Source organism: Rhynchophorus ferrugineus, unplaced genomic scaffold (assembly GCF_030347505.1).
Source record: "Rhynchophorus ferrugineus isolate W39M unplaced genomic scaffold, kcgeb_rfMv2 rfM8, whole genome shotgun sequence".
Taxonomy (NCBI): domain Eukaryota; kingdom Metazoa; phylum Arthropoda; class Insecta; order Coleoptera; family Curculionidae; genus Rhynchophorus; species Rhynchophorus ferrugineus.
The window spans coordinates 11,602,746-11,615,906 of record NW_027472587.1 but is presented as its reverse complement, the minus strand read 5'-3'; the positions used below and the strand labels follow the sequence as shown (position 1 = coordinate 11,615,906).

The 13,161-nt window shown below is 30.6% G+C and overlaps 2 protein-coding genes across 2 annotated transcripts in view; one reads left to right on the top strand and one right to left on the bottom strand.

The window, feature by feature from the left end:
* Nucleotides 1-13,161, top strand: part of nolo (ADAMTS-like no long nerve cord) — a 546,982-nt gene that overhangs the window by 331,991 nt on the left and 201,830 nt on the right. The gene's annotated exons all lie outside the window — the stretch shown is intronic.
* Nucleotides 11,165-11,742, bottom strand: LOC143200970 (uncharacterized). The gene is made up of 2 exons (XM_076411785.1): nucleotides 11,714-11,742; nucleotides 11,165-11,655 (listed from the first exon to the last, which is right to left on the bottom strand). Exons 1-2 carry the CDS (start codon nucleotides 11,723-11,725, stop codon nucleotides 11,206-11,208), a joined length of 462 nt encoding a protein of 153 aa, XP_076267900.1. The 5' UTR covers nucleotides 11,726-11,742; the 3' UTR covers nucleotides 11,165-11,205.

Below are 13,161 nucleotides of genomic sequence, written 5' to 3'. Positions count from 1 at the left end.
TAATTATGTGTCATAAACACAAAATTAAAAAGGAACAAAACAAATCTAATCTGATATAACTGTTTGGGCACGGTATCGACTTCAAACTGAATTTTATTTAGTTATTACAACGATTATTACGTACATATTTTATTTAAAAACGTTTTTTTTTGTACTAAAAGTCTAAGTTTGATTATTTTTTTCATTTTAGTGAGTTCCTTATTTAGTTTTTGAAGTCGGTTGAATTTGTTTTAATAATAATATTTTATTTACATTCAAATTCATTATTTTTTGGTACTAAAATATTTAAGATTATTTTTGCTGTATGTACGACTCTTTTAGAGCTTATTTATCATATAGAACCAAGGAATTTGAGCTAGGTCATATCCGTATGGCTTTACCGTTGAAATAGTATAAGATAAGTAATTGAAAATTTAATTTTCAGCAGTTCGTTTTAACAAATTCATCATATCGGATAGTACTTATCAAAAGAACATTATATTTAAATTTGTGTTTTCTCATGTCTCACATATTAAAATTGAATTTATCGAATGAATATTTATTTACACGAATATGACTCCTATTACTCACTCAATTAATTGAAGCGTTTGATCTTGAGCACTTCATTATACGCAGCTTAACCTAATCCAATTTATATCATTAAACGGGTCAGTTAAATGGCATGGAAGGTCATTATTTTTTACATAATTTAACGGTTACTTAAGAGATCTAATCTGAACCGACCATTTCCATAAAAAAGAGAACCATCGTACGAAACCCCGGGAATGTTTCTGTATCTGGCATACGTTAGCGGTGGGGGAGATGTTTACGATAATCCTCTTTACATAATTTCTCGCAAATTCTGCGGGCATATTTTCTATTAAAGGAGGAAAAAATCGGGAAATCGGGTAGGCGGTTTGGTTTTATTGCCATTTTGGGTTTATCCCGTTCATATTCCGCTTTATTGCACCGCTTCTTAACCTTCGTCGGCTTCGATATTTTCCGTTGCGGTTCGTTTAACCGGCATAATGAGTTCGGTCGGACTAGATGCAATAAAAATTTACATTTTATATCTCATTTATTGTGTTATTACGTAAAATTTGGGTTAGTCTCAAGATCTTAGTGTGGTGCTGATCACAGTATATATTATATCTGTACTATTAATTATTTTTTCAAAAAAAAAAACATCGAAAACGTAATCCATTGCTGCATAAGCCTTATGGAAAATATGCTTCATTAGTTTCAACATACGAATACTGGTTTGACGTTTAAAAAGTGCCTATTTTAACATCTTAGATGAGGATTTAAAAGCATTATTCGAACAAACCATCAATAGGAATGGCTATCGACTAAAATTGGTGCATTTGTGCCGAGATCAAAGACACAACAATGCTATTCTTCAGCGTGACAATGCTCGACCTCATGTTGCAAAACCAATAAAAACATTCTTGGAAACCCGCCATATTCTCCAGATTTTGCTCTCTCTGACTACAACTTATTCCGACATATGAGTCGTGATCTGTCTGAGCAACGCTTTATTTCTTATGAAGGTCGATTCGTGGATTGCCTCAAAACATAGATCCTTCTTTTAAGATGGAATACGTAAACTACCAGAAGGAGGGAAAAATATAATGACTATTGATGGGCTATACTTTGAATAAAATACATTTTAAATAATAAGGTTTTAAATTTAAAAAGAAACCTTTAAAACTAAATTATAGGTCTAATAATACTAAAATCATTAATTAAATTAGGTACAAAAATTATGGATTTTTTGATATAATTAATGATGAATTTATAGGTAACTCTTCGCAATAGTTGGCAGGGGTATTTCCAGTAAATGCCTTGGGAATATTTTTTTCATAACATCTTGCATTAGATATGCTTAGTACAATATTCATTTATAAAACTAATTTATTACTATTATTCTATTGTATTTGTATTAATACTCATGCAAGACGAACAGGAGAAGTACGTTAATATTTAATCACCAAATTAAAATTAAAAAGACACTAGAGAGTTAAGAATATTACACTTATACACTACACGTGGTCATGTGGTTTCGTTGGCTTCAATCTTCTGATTTCCTACGTGTTGTCCAGCAGCTGTATTATTTCTGCGTTGCTGGTTAGTAACCTTATTTTATGTTTTGATTTCGAGGTCGTCATGCAGTTTTGCTTTACTTTTTTTCTAACGTAATATTTCGTAGTTATAACTTGGTATTTGTGGTATCAACAATTCTGAAAGAAAACTAATCAAAAATGTAATACAAAGAACAAATACTGTTAGTAAAACGCTTTAAAACACAAATAATTAGTAACTGCAATCTCATATCATGTAAAGAGTACACAATGACAGCATGATCACCACTTGGGAACTGAGCGAATAGTTTATCGAAATCAAGTTGTTAGGTGATCACAATTATTAATATATGTTAAAACTGTATCGATGACAAACCTACCGAAAATTTTGTTATGATAATTTTAAGATACAGATGCATAGATATTTAACGGGGCTATCAGAATATTTATTTCATATAACTTGTAGGAACTACAACATGAAAAATTTTAAATTATATTCATCTGATAACGGGTGTTTTATTTTCTTAAACTCTTAGTAGGTTTGTGGAAAGAAAAGTCTATCCGGCATTATACTGCAATACCTTGTAACATTTGGATAAATGAAATGCATATATTGTAATTTCGAAGTTTGTTTTATTTATAGTACGGCGCTATTAATGATTAATTCATAACTTAGTAATTTAAGTACTTTTAAAGGTTAATTTGAAAGGGTCTAATTATCCTCTCAACATGAATTCTTAAACTAGATCTTAGTTTACTCTACTTATTCTACTTAGTTTCTTTTACTCTACTTGGCTCAACCAAATATTAGATCTACAGGAAACTAGATATTTGATAATATTAGGTTTTCGTAATCTAACCATGATGGGACTTGACTGACATGAAGCCTAATTAATATTTTTCTCTGTTTTTTTTTGAGAACCCATGATCATTCAGTAGTGTTGAAAGTCCTTTCTTATGTCTGGTAGGCATTCAAATATTGTTGAGATACATTTTGACAACTTCCTTGGAGTTTTTATCGATGAATTATTATATTGCGTTCCAAAACAATGAACTGCAAGACTTATTGGATGAAAATCTAATTCAAATTCTCAAAGAATATTTAGATAGATTATCAGTTGATGAATGAAATGTTTCCAGACATTCAATGATATTGATAATAACGAGTGAGAAAAATTTGTATATAAAAACAACATAAAATGTATAAGATTATTAAGTTCTTTTTAATTTTGCTGACTTAGATGATAAATCTTTACAATAGCGTTGGGAACTATCGACTGATACTAATTACTAATACTATTTAGTAATTACTAATTCAGTCAAATGCAAGCTAAGTCTATTTTTATATTTTGCTGACAAATGGAGATGTACGAATTTCTTCTTATACTAATTATGAGAGAAGAAAGAACGGATATTATATATTCGACTTGATTGTAAAGAGGACTGGAGTAATGACCAAGACTTTAACAAACATAGAGAGACTTAGAAAATCGAGTCAATAAAAAAGGTTCAATAGTTCCCACTATAATATGAATGCAGTCAAAATTATTTCTCTATTTACCATTTAAAATGTATTTCTTTGTAACTTATTTCAATAATAAATAATCTTGAAAAATAGAGTTCCAAAATGATGCTATGTTAATGTACAATATATTGTTATTTACAATCATACTACTAACAAAAACAAAACCATATATATTACATATAAATCTATATAAGTGTAAATTCGGCATTTTATTTCCAAGATCGCGGCTAGTATGGCAAAACCTGAACAAAGCAGTAGGCTCAAAAATAATAATTGAAAATACACGACTGAAACCCTGGATAGTAAAGAGGAGCCAAATCAGCCAGACTGAATATATCGCCTGAAAGTAGTTGGCCGAAAAAGTCGATTGTAAAAAGTAGTCAATTAATAAACAGTTGATAGTTCAAATGCTACTTTAAAAATAGTGAAATCAACAACTAAATAGTTAACATTGACATCCTGGAAAAAAAATATTATCACAAGTAAACAATAATTTAATTATTTTTTTATTACCACTTACTTATAAATTAATATTAGGCTTACAAAGCGCAAACGACGGCATGTTTGGTCACACAATCAAGACCGAAAAAATTCGACGAATTAATTAAAGACAGAGGACGAGGAAGATCTTGATCTAGATAATGACCTTGGAGCCTAAATCTCATACAAATCTCCGAAATAATGCCACGCAAAACTCAACAAGCAAAAGCCGGGCGGCGAGAGAGCAAACAGACTTACGAAACTAGTTAAAAAGTTTCTGATATCGCCGAAAAACTTCTTAAGCATAATCCCAATGAGCCTAATTTTGTTCGGCAAATTCGACGATTTTATTATTAAAGTATATACGGCAATATTAGTTTTTCATTAAACCAGTCGATTTTTAACTTAACAATTACTATAGCCTATTCAAGGTTTTTTTAAGTAATGCATCATGGATATTCGTGACGTCGAAATATTGCAATGTTGCCGAATTAACTCTGAGCTTTAGTTCAGTTTGGCTTTGACATATAAAAAAATTCTAATCTAAATAAAATAATTGAACAAAAATATTATGAAATGTAATTTATTTTAACATTATAGTAAATCTAATACATATATTGCCGAAGGACTTTATATGTCATAGCCAAACTGAACTAAAACTCAGAGTTAACTCGGCAACATTGAAATATTTCGACGTCACAAATATCCGTGATGCATTACTAAAAAAATTTTGAATAGACTATATATCTATAATTATTGTTATAAATATTTTTTTAAAAATTGAACCGTCTTCAAAAAATAACTAAGTAACTCAAAATAATCAAACTTGCATTTTTAACACAAAAAAGAACGTTTTAAAATAAAATATGACAATTAATAATCGTTATAATAACTAAAGAAATATAAGCAAAATCCTTATTTAACCTATTTGCTACACGTATTTTATATTCTACTATATACACACAATTTAGCTCAATACCTATCTAAACCTTTTTATCGATTTACAATATTATTTTAACTACTACCAACTGTTTGAAGTCGCTAGGAGCAACAAATTAGATTTGTTTTTCTTTGTTATTGTAATTTGATTTTGTATATATAACATAAAATTATATTATTATCTTTGTATCGTTTTTTATATTGGTAGTCATGCAAAATTTTTCATTTTCGCCCTTTGCAATCCTATTTATTTTTTCATTCACCAGACTAAACAACATATTTTTATTATTTTTCTTATTATATTATCTTTGCTCAAAATGATTTATAAAAATACTTTTTTAAAAAAGATCATAATATCTGAATAAGATTTTTGTTAAATTTGGTTTCGTACATTCTTTTGCCGATAAATAAAAAGGTTTAGATTCGTACACAAATGAATTAAAGTAGGTTCCTGATACCTTTAGATAACATAACATAATAACATAATCATAAATATATATAGAACAATTCTTGCTTGCAATATTACCACGTATACATTTAGTTCTTAGCCGTTTTGGTGTTATACTGTCTGATTCTTAGCAGCATAACTTTGAAGTTATAGACTCGTTTGTTCCAAAAGCACCTGCTGAGAAACATGTGTTAAGTCTCAGCCAGGTAGTCAATCAATAGATTTCATAAAGATATTTATATAAAAATGATAGAGATGGCCGTAATGTTCGCAGCTGAAGTTAAAATATTCCCTAAAATTATAATATTTCATAATTCCAAAACGATTTATACTTGAAATATTATGTTAATAATGTCGAAAAAATAATTCTGTGAAATAGTAATGAGCCAAATTTCGAACATTCGTAGAGGTACTAGTTCGTGAACTGAAGATTTAACGGCACGAATATTATTGCAGTTAAATAGGCGAGTAGTTAAATAATCAAGCATTATTTGTCATATATTTAGCAATGAAGTGGTGAAATTTTAAGATTATGTAAAAAGGATATATTTGATTTTAAGTTAATAGAGTTATATATGACATATATTCTTCAACATCAGATGGTGAAGGTCATATTACACCTTAATTTTAACACAATTTATGCTGTTTTTCTATGAGAACTGTTTTCTACTATATACTATGCACATGAATCTGCATGATAATATATATACACTGAAAAACGTGTAATTATGTTGAATTAATTTTAAATATTACAGCATCATAACCTCCCTAGCGTAATTATGCTTGGCTGCAATACTTTTGGTAAATGATAGATTGGTGCTTGTTAGATTATCAGTTGCACAATCTAGTCTAGTAAATTATTGCTACTTAAAAAAAGATAACAAATATTTACTATATAAATATATTTATTATCTAGTTTTGCATATCAAATAAATCAGTCTTATAATATTTAATAATATTCTGGCTTGTAACTACCATCGTCAAAATGTTTTTCATATGTTATCTGGAACATAATCTCCGCTCACATCGGGAGTAGATGTCTGTATTTCCTCGGTAGTTACAGGCAGTTCAGTGGTATACGAGGTGGTTTGTTCAGTTTCTTCAACTTCTTCTTTGATTGGTACGAATTCTCTGGTTTCTACTCTCGGTTGGGTTCCAGGATGGAGGAATTCCCTTTCTTCGCCTTCAGCACTCAGTTTCTTAGTACCTACGGGCGCGGCTACTCCTACGACATTGGAAATGCTTTCCGGTACAACCAGCTGTGGGTATTGGAATTCGGCTACAGCTGGTTGAGCGTATACCAATGGACCGCTTTGGAGGAATGCTCCACCATGACCTTCTAAAAGAATTTTACCCCCAGGGACGTAGGCGTTGATAACACTACCATCAGGACCTACTAGTCTGGTGTTAGTACTAGGACCTTCCAAATATTTAGATGATTCCAATGAAATTAGGCCAGCATTAGAGGCCATAAGACATGCCGCGAATATACACAATACCTAAAAATAGATATGTTAAGAATATTTTGGTCAGCGATAGCTATTGGTAAAAATACGAATTATTCTAATCTAATCTAACCTTATCTAACAGTTAAATTCACTGTTTAACACCTTTCTATATAAAATAATAGTTAGTATTATTGAGTTACTCACTGTAACATAGACAGTAATAAGTGAACTCTCTTAATTGCATTTTCGCCATATATTAATTTTATTTGATTGATTTTAATTGACTTAAAGAAGTTTGCAGCCGAAGTCCATCAAGTACTTTTTAAAATGTATGGTAATTCTGCTCCTTCATATGTCAATTGCCTGCCAAACCAATTAAAAGTATTGATTTTGACGTCAATGAAGAAGAACTGCGTGAAGGATCAAAAAAACTCTAAAATTTATTGAATGAAAAACACTCTTAGATACCTTAACAGTTAATGAATAAACCGTCTCTAGTTTATATGCAATGGGAAAGATCCAATATGAATGAAAATGGTTATCAGATCAAATGACTGAAAATTCATTGCCTACCAAAAAAATACATGATCTTTTGTGGCTTATTATCACTGGCGATAAAAAGTATATCAACGACGATAATACCAAAGTCAAGAGGTTATAGGTTAACCTAGGATAGCCGTCCATATTGAATGGCATGGCATGGAATATGCATGGCCAAAATGTCTTGTTCTGCGTCAGCAAATTAAAGTTTTACTAACGATTGTATAAATTGAACGATGTATTATTGCAAATAATAACCAGCAGTAGTAACAAACCCAAAGCTCTTCTCTAGTATAATAATGCTCGGATATGTTGAAAGAATTGTACAGTGTGTAGTATTGAAGCTCGCATTGGAGGTTCTGTATCATTCAGCTTACTAAAAGTACATAACTTCTTCATACTGCCACTTGCTCAGATCGATTCGACATGGCTTGTGTGAAAAATAGTTTCGAAAGGCTGATGACTTGAAAAAATGGATCCATGAATAGATCGCTGGCAAACCAAGATCATTCTTTCGATACGGCATCGTCATAAAGATGATAAAAAATTATAGAAAATGATCGGAAACATTTTGTTTAATATATGTTGTACTAGTGAGAAATAAGACTATTTGCAAAATCAAACACAAAACGTGATATAACCAATTATTACTTAGAAAGCTTACTAGAAATAGATAACTTTTTCATATTGCCACTTGCTCAGATCGATGCGGCATAGCTTGAGTGAAAAGTAGTTTCGAAAGGCCGAAGACGTGAAAAAATGGATCCATAAGTAGATCGCTGCCAAACCAAGTTTTTTTTGACACAGCGTCGCCATAAAGATAATAAAAAGTTGAGAAATAAGACTATTTGCAACATCAAATATATTAACATGATATAACCATTTAATAATTATTTAATAGTTTAATAAATATAATTTTACTTAAACTATTACTTAAATAAGTTAATTTATCTAACAAGATTATGTAATGCTTATTAATAAGATAAAATATTTGAAATTAACGGACTTACTTCTCCGTTCATTGTGATGATCGAATGAATCGATTTAGTATACAATGCCGTTGAGCTTTTTCGGTTGTAGTTTTTATATCTGATAACGGCCTTGTTTGGCATGCTAGCCATATATTTAGCAGAAAGACGTCAGCATGCGGAATCCAGTGGTAACCGTTCGCAAATTCCGGTAGTACCCATATTAAAACGCCTTGGGGTGTTCGCGAACATACCTATATGTAAAAGATAGCTACTTCTTATAGATTTTCATATATTTTTAAACTTAGTTCACTTATAGCACGTGTTATTCAGTACTATACAAGGTCAAAATGACATAAACACGATTCAATATAGTATATCTTGTTGCATGTTGGCCACACTGCTTCCATATAAATAATAGGATTCCGATATATTTCTCAGTATACATCCTAGTTTTATAGATTATGTTTCAGTGTTTTATACACTTCTCTTCTGTTTTGTTTCACCTAAAATATGTGATCGGTGAAATGTGCGTTCTCTAAATGATTGTTTAACAATCCACGAGCGACAGTATCCACGGTTGTAACAGCATACACAAAACATGATAAACTTAACACTAATTTGAGTAATACTGTTTCGACAAAAAGAGTACAGCAACATGAAAAGTGAAAAGGCTGCGATTGCAGAACACTTTATAAAGGAAGCTAATGAGAAGCTGCAAAAGAAGTGGTACAATGATCATAAAATCTTGACACTTGATGATTGGCAGAAGGCGGTGTGGTCCGATGATCAATATTTCGAATATTCCATCGTGGGGAAAATATAAGGCACATAACACCGTCCTGTTGGTGCTACATATCCTCCACATCCATATCATTCAATTTGGGCCAACAAAACTTCATCATTGTAGCATTGTCGTCAACATGGCACCAAAAGTTATCAAAATAAATCCATTCAAAAAATAAAAATAGAGCTAGAACAAAAGTTTAGATCAAGAGGTAACCAGATTTTTTTTATATATTTAATATTGTAAAAAATGTTGTCGAATATTTCACTTTTACATTACATACTATATACATATACATATTATACATATTTTTTGATAAAATTTACAACGAAATAAATCTATACGAATACGCTATAAATCGATTTTTGGAAACCTTTCTTTAGAGTATGTTTTTAAACTATTAATAAACCTTACTGAATATATGCAAACAAGCCATTTTTTCAAATATCTTAATTAAGTATCATATTAAACAATACACTAATACAACCAGTTGCGTAGTAAACTAATTATTATTAAATTATTATTAATTGATATTTACTTTATGGCATATACTAATTTGATTCTCAATATGATAAGAATACCACTCTATAAAAAAACTAATTAGTATTATTCTAATCAAAAAAGAACTAAAGGAATTGTTTTTATAATACATTTTATAAAATAGTGTTTAAGATATATCATTATATAGCTATTACAAAAATTATTAACAGTGACTTGTTTTATTATATCGTTTATCTTTGTTAATTTTTATACGACATGAATGCTATAAAAAGTGCAACGTAAAATTACATGTCATTTTTAAATTCAAGAATTGAAATATTATTATAAACTACAGCTTAGTTCCCTCGCGGATTATACCAATATGTTATATATAAAGAAATTAATAAATTGTAATTGATACTGTTTTTATATTAATTACAATGCATACTTAGAATACTTCATCCAATATTGCGTCTTTAAGAACTCTAAATTATAACTTATATAAACAAAGAGCATGATTATATCAATGTTTTTGTAGACCAATAGTTTTCAAACTCCAATGATCACTAAAATTACTACAATCTTACTTGTTAATTTAGAAACTACAACACTTCTTCAGAGAGTATCATCAAGTATCAGAATTAAAAATAAGAGATATGTCCACCACAGATGAAGATAAAAAGAGAAAAACTACTGATTCTGCGAGTTTATCCAGGTAGAGTAAACCAATTAAAAGAAGCCCAAAGGGCGTGAAGTATGGAAGAGAAATTGGATGTGATCATCCCCATTACGGAGTCTTCTGAAGAGGAAGTAAAGCAAGAGTTGAAAAAATAAGGGGAAGAACAAAGGGAATATAGGAAAGAGATGGACAAGATTAGGGGAAAAATAAAAAACTAAATATTGAGAATAATACAATTAAGATGGAAACAAAGCGCGAGAAATATAATGAATAATATGGATTGAGCATAAAGGAAATGCAATGTGATTGTACAGAGATTGGCTGCAAAGACAGAAATTGAGAAACAATAAAACAGACATAGTCACTCATGAAACGTAAATTGAACACAGAAGTGCCTTTCAAAAATTCCAGAAAATAAGCCGAAAAAATCTGCCATATAAACATAATTAAGAAATAACAATTATAAGGAACTATCTAACCATGAAAAGCTGAAAAAAATCATGTAAACTCGCTAAATTATGAGACAAAATATATATTAATGAGGACATCTCTTAAGAATCCTAACTAAAACCTAGATATAACAAAAGCATTGTTATATCAACGTTTAATCAACATATCAATGTTTTGTTGACCAATTTTTTCAAGCTCCAACGATCACTGAAATGACCATAATCTTGCTTGTTAATTAGTAAGCTCCAACGCTTTTTCTAACTCTATTTTTTCTTCTATCATAAATGATTGTAGTCAATAAAACTCCCCGATTATACAAATAATATATTTATTATTCAGATTAAACTAATGTACAAATAATTTCCTATCTATATTTAAAACTTAATTCAGTCTCGACTTATTCAATAATATGCGGGTTTGTAACTACCGTCATCGAATAGTTTTTCAAAGTTGTCGGGAACATAAGCTCCACTGACATCAGGAGTAGATGTCTGCACTTCTTCAGTGGTTGCAGGTAATTCAGTAGTGTACGCAGTTGTTTCCTCAGTTTCTTCCTTGACTGGGGCAGATTCCCTGGCTTCTACGGCATTTGAGACGCTTTCGGGTACTACTAGTTGTTGATATTCGAATCCTGCGATTGATGGGTGGGCGTACACTACAGGAGCTGGTTGGAGAAGTGGTGCAGCGTGGGCGTCGAGGAGTACCTTACCACCAGGTGCATAGGCATTGATTACGCTGCCATCAGGACCGAATAGTTTGGTATTGCTGCTGGGCCCTTCCAAATATTTGGCTGATTCCAGTGGAATTAATCCAGCGTTTACTGCAATGAAGCAGAAAGCAAGAACACAAACCTGTGAAAGGGGTGGTTAATTAGTTTTAGTATATAGTTAATGATACTACAATATTTACGTTTTGGAACATTGCTGCGACTGAACTGATTTGCGAATACAACGCCTTCAATTTTGTCACTCGCAGTTTTTATATGTAACGGCGGCCTTGCCTGGCGCGACATTCTAACTGTATCGTTTATCTGTTTAAGATAATGAGAAACTGCAGAATCTGGCTGTCTCTTCCTATACATGTTACTACTACGCAAATAAAACTGCGACACAAAATTATACAGATGCCTATATAAAAAAATACTTGAAAATCTATTGTATTATAACTACATCGCATACTAGTTATTCATTATGTAATTATTTTCTTTAATACTGTTCTTAAGGTGCAGATCTAAGATTTCAGACCCAAATTTAATTAGCCTTTAAGAGATATTCAAATAATACTGTATAGTTATGACATATACCGTACGGTGTTTTATTATATTTGCATTGAACTCTTTTCCATACCTCCTATCACTTATAGTTCTATGCGCGTTTTTTAAGTAGCGGTATCCCCTGGAAAGCTAATCCACCTAATAAATACTTCAAGTAATATATTCAACTAATATATTTTATTGTCATTACAGGGCGTATTTACCTTTTACGCTTAGTTCTTTTTCCCCTCGGCACAATGTTTTGTTGTAAAGTCATTTTGCTATCACTGTGTTTCTCTTTAGATTGTTCTGTTTTACCTGTATACATATTTCTTGATAAATGTATATTTTCTATATAATGTAGTGATTATTAGTACATACTCCCTAATACTTTTGCTATATCTGCAAAACACTTAGTATTCTACCTCTTCTCACATATTTTAACCAAATGCGCATGCATATTCTGAACAATTACACAGCTATCTGTGCACATAGAATTTTTACATTATACAACAAGATTTCCTACAGTTATCGTGTATTAATTGTATACCCACCTTTACTTGTTTCCATTCTCCAGTTTCCCGTTTGATTCAAGTTGATAATTAAGCTGTTAATTTTCAATCTATCTAACATTTGTTCACGATTTCATCATTTGTCATTTCTTCTTCAATATGTCTGATTGAGTTCATGCAAACCGAAGGTACCATTAACCATTCCTGATTTCAGTTTCAAGAACAATATATATGCTATGAATTATTAATAAATGTTACGTTAATCAATTGTCATTCTAACTTTTACTTTTTTCCATCAACTTTTGTTGTCTTAATACAGTCATCTAAATACAGAAATTGAAATAATAGCTTGTCCATGATTGTATTCTATGTATTTAAAAATTGTATTTTTTAAAAGCAATATCACGAATTTCCATTCCATTAGAGCTCTTCGTGGGTTATCTTTACACCATTTAAATCCTATATTACCCAACAGTGTATAATACAGCAAGTGTGTATACAACAGTGGATAAGTCCGCTAATGTCGAAAAATTGTATTACTGTAGAAGGAATTCGAATTTTAACACCTTATAGATAATTTTCCAATATCTATA